Source organism: Lytechinus variegatus, chromosome 4 (genome assembly GCF_018143015.1).
Source record: "Lytechinus variegatus isolate NC3 chromosome 4, Lvar_3.0, whole genome shotgun sequence".
In the NCBI taxonomy this organism is placed as follows: Eukaryota; Metazoa; Echinodermata; class Echinoidea; order Temnopleuroida; family Toxopneustidae; genus Lytechinus; species Lytechinus variegatus.
Genome location: NC_054743.1, coordinates 11,826,736 through 11,831,481, shown reverse-complemented (window position 1 = coordinate 11,831,481; position 4,746 = coordinate 11,826,736). Strand labels below are relative to the sequence as shown.

The window sequence follows — 4,746 nt, the reverse complement described above, 5'->3', positions numbered from 1 at the left end:
TTATGTAGTATTTAGTCTGGAGAAATTTGTTCTTGTCATTATGTATATATATATATTCTTTCCATTTAGTGATTTATATGTTATTATCGAATTACATTGTTGTTTATATCACTGAACACCTGCTCACCAAAATGCATGATATTTTTTCAACGTGAAGAATGAATTGACAGAATCAAACTACAAAGAGACGGATGTGACAGTGAGGTCCACTTTCGAACCATTGCATCAACGTGGTGTCGAAATCATGAATGGTCTTTTTTCTTTAACCTATAAGGATGCGATTAGTTTTGTCCCTGCATGTGTTCAGCTGTGAGTATCCTATCAATCTAGTTTTTTCTTTCAGGAGGGCATGTCGGGATAGGCACCGGAAATCGCGTATATCATATTATGCAAGTATAACTCAACTTTCGGACACGTGTCTAAATTTGGCCGCGTTTAAAGATCATAAGCCGTGGGTGTAGTGCCGTCATTGTGACGGAACATTGATACATAATTCCAAATAACAAACAGATCCATTTTCGGCATGTATTTGTCAAAAAGGGCTGGGTTTACAAAAGGTTTGCCAACTGCACTTATAGCGAAGTACAAACGTGCCAGCCTCCCTTGTTTCATGATATATACATGTACGTAATATGGAGATGATTTGTCGTGGTGATATTAAATATTGTCATGAATAATGATGAATTTAGAAAATGGCATATTTTTATAAACTAAGTTATATTTACTTGGTTGGTTGAACTTGAGCCAGTGCATAATACTGACAACTGATGTCTGAATATCGAACATATATAGGTCATGGAAAAAAACCGGTCTAAATGCACCACATGTTATAAACCTATCAATGTCTTGGAATGAAAGATAGGAACTAATTAATGTAATCTCTCACGTTCCCATGGTTGTTCATCACTGACGTATCACCTCTCCTAAGGACAATTAACATTGGCCCTAGTTTCACTTACGAGGTTTCGCATGAAATTTGTGACCGAGATAAAAAGCACCGATACATGGTTGTAAGAACATGACATTTTCATCTATATTTCATATTTAAAAAAATTGAAAGAAGTCAAAGAAATGCGCACATAAGAGTTTAAGGAATTAGATTCCAAGAGTTTCGTTTTAGTATTCTTTTGAATGATTATAGACCAATATGATGACTCTCATTAAGAAACGGATATTAGTAGCATGGAGGCGTACTAACGTAACATAACATGAAGAGTCACATCCTGAATGTTTTTAGCCTCATAATGAATTCTCAATCTCCGTCTCGAAAATACAACATAACAAAATTCAAACTCAAAGGAAAAGCATGAATCAAACATAAATGTGTCATTACACATTCACAACAGTTCTATGGCAATCACATTCTAATACATACCCTCAAGAATGCATTTCATCTTGTGTCATTCAAAACAATTTTCTCAAAATTGCATTCTGCGTATTTCTCAATTCTTTGGCACTATTATTCATAAAGCATCATTCCAATGACAGTGAAGCGAGAAGGCGCTCCTTCGAGTCACACATCGTACAAACAATTCTATAAGGAGACACAATGTGCTTACCATTGCATGTATCAGTTTACATATGTTTTCACATTTCATCCTCAAAGATTGTTCAATTCAATCAAAGATTTTCTCTTGAATTCATGCTTCTGACGAATCATCACTTCGTGGGTATCCAAATGTCTTGAATTCCACAGTGCTTGCATCACTTGCCTGTTCATCTTTGATAGAACCGGATACGGTAGAAACATCGCTCCTGTCGCTTCTCGAATCTTTCACCACATCTTTTGATTTCTCTTTCATTTCAAATGAGAGTGTGATATCGACGGTAGGAATCTCTTTGTTCAAGGGTTTCACAACATCACCAGGAGATGGAATCATTTTTGACGATTTCATTTTCTCATTCATAGGTTTTATTGTTTTCGACGATTCCATGCTCGACGGCGCAATTATGACCGGAAAAGGCGCTGCTGATTTCTCAATGTCCGTGTCTTTTGTGTGCTCCATGTCCTTGTTTCGTTTCGAAGCGAAGCAGACGGGTCCGGTGACGAGGAGGAGAACGACTAGGAGAATAGTGAGTAAAACTTCGGCGATCATGACAAAGATGAAGATGAAGTCTGATGAAGTGAGATCACTAGGTTGGATGGTTGTCCGATTGATATTTTGGCTAACTGCATCGGTTCCAGGGTCGTAGGTGTAGTCCAGGTTTGGATGTCCCAGGAAAGGATCACCGCCGTCTATGAAACCACCATCACCACCATCCATGTAGCCACCATCACCACCACCCATGTATCCACCATCACCTGTATCCGTCAAACCACCGTCACCCTTGTCTGATGAACCAGACGATGATGAAGATGATGATGATGAAGATGATGATGACGACGATGATGACGATGAAGTCATTTGTGCTAAAATATTTGCTGCGTCTGTTACGGATGATGGTGGTATCAGCTGAAATGCAATTGTCAGGTTTCCAACTGATAAAGCATTTTGAGTTGCCGTTGATCCATTCTTATTGGCATTGTTATGTTCTCTACCCGTCCCGTTGATTTTGTCAGAGTACCCTGCATTCAAATAGTTTGGGCTTGAACCGGAATCCATTGTTAGACTAGTGTTAAACTCTGCTACAGGCGTCACAGTGGAAGGGGCATCCGTTGTTGCGTTACCAGAACCAGATCCTGTCATAGGTGCACCCGTTGAGTTTACTGAATCACTAGAATTTGTCAGTGACTCTGGTCCAAATGGAACAACGATAGCTGGTTGACGAGGCTCCCAGAGTAGGGAAGAATCAACGGATCGTACCTTTAGGTAGAGCTCCCGTTTTGGAGTGGTCTGCGAAAGAGGAGGAATGAAGCAAGATATCTTGAGCCCATTATCTTCTGCAATGATGCGATGGATGATCAGTTCGTCACCATGGTGTGATAACCGAAATCGCGACGGTGAGATGGTGGGGACAATATTCCAAGTAAAAGCCTGAAGTATTGGTTCTTGGGTTTTAGGTCCTCGTGCAGATGGACAATGAAACCTTACCTCCTGTCCTTCGTCGACTGAAGCCATTGATCGTTTACGAAGAACGAGGTTGGAATAGGGTTTCACATAAAGCGGCTCAATAGTACAAGTATCTCGGAAAGTTCCCCAATCCGTACCATTATAATGATCATATTCTACCGAACATTCAAACACTGCCCCCATATCACGAACGGACACTTGAAACAGGTGCATCAGCTCCGGAAAATATCTCCCACTTCCAAATTGGATACCTTCAAATCTTGTCCTGGAAACCACCATATTCCCATTCTTCGTCCAATTCATGCTGATCTTGGTATCCAAATGCCCTGCGCCATCAAGCTTACATCCCAGTCGAAAGTGCACCCCGACGTGCAGGTGTCCAGGATTAGGGTCTCCAATACATCTCAGAGTCGGGCGTGGTTTCGGGGCGATGACATTTACAATGGCCACCTGAGATCGACGCCATCGTCGATAGTTCAACTCCCCGAATTCCACCACCGTGCAGATATACTCGCCCGCATCATCTTCTGTCACGTTGGTGATGAGCAGATCGTACTGGAGATTTCCTTCTATCTGTTCTCCGACAACCACCAGCTTGCCTTGCTCCGATGCGAAGGACTGTGTCCCACTCGTCAGGAAGGACGATGTCGGGTTCAGCTTCATCCACGCTACGGCTTGGTTACCGCCGAGGTGTGTCACCGAACAAGTCAGGAGAGCCGATTCCCCAAGAAAAGCAGTAACATTAGCGGGTTCCTTGGTGAAATGGGGTAGTTCCTGGTTATGACCAAAGTGCTGTGTCAAAACTCCACTCATTAAAGTTGAAAACACTACAATTATACTGCACGTAACAGACATCTTGACAGAATGCATTATGTTTTCTTTAGGAGTACATGTAGTTCAGAATGACACAAGATATCAAAGATGAAATACAAAGGCACTAGTCCAGGTTTATGATCAGTTCAAACAGTGATGCGTCATGTTCACTTGCCTATTGCTCGAACACGACTGTTCTGATCGGTGGCCTTGTGCTGGAATGATAAGCGCTACGGTGTGTGCGCCGAGTTTAAGTCGAGGTAGATAGCAAACAGCACGCGAGTCAACACTGATGACAAACGAGTGTGCGTGCTATCACGAAAGACTCATCCTTGGGTTCAGTGTGTCAGAGAATATTGAGCATTTAAAAACAGTTAGTTTTAACGTTCTGTGATGTCTGTCCATGAATTGTACGAGTGAGAATTAAATACACATAATATTCATATTCCCCTTTTCGACTCCACCTCTCTTTCTCTCTCCTCCCCTCTCTCCCGCCCCTCTTGCTATCTCTCTTCTTTAACAAAATCATTTCACAACTCATTCATCATGTATTTTCCTGCATATGTGTATCCATTTTACTAAGCATGCTTAAACATTCACAAATTAATGATATTTTGTCTGTATGATCTATTTTCATGTATATGAAAACAACTTTTGTGATCGAATTTAACTATTTACATGTATTCTTAAAAAATACATATTTAACTTTAAAGAGACCCATAATTCTTTAAGATTCAAAGTCATCGACGCTCAGGAAACTAATGGTGTTACAATAACCATCCAGAAAGACAAGGAAAACTTTTGCCCCCCCCAAAAAAAAAAAACACCACGACCTAGATTGTTTATAGTTTGTTTCGATATCATCCAGGGGCCCGTATCACAAAGCTCTGCAATCATCGTAGAACATTTTTGTTTACGATTG

The 4,746-nt window shown here is 40.9% G+C and overlaps 1 protein-coding gene across 1 annotated transcript; it reads right to left on the bottom strand.

Moving 5' to 3' along the window:
• Positions 1–1,307: 1,307 nt before the first annotated feature.
• LOC121412553 lies at positions 1,308–4,031 on the bottom strand. Its single transcript, XM_041605343.1, has one exon. It carries the CDS (start codon positions 3,879–3,881, stop codon positions 1,641–1,643), a length of 2,241 nt encoding a protein of 746 aa, XP_041461277.1. The 5' UTR covers positions 3,882–4,031; the 3' UTR covers positions 1,308–1,640.
• Positions 4,032–4,746: the final 715 nt, after the last annotated feature.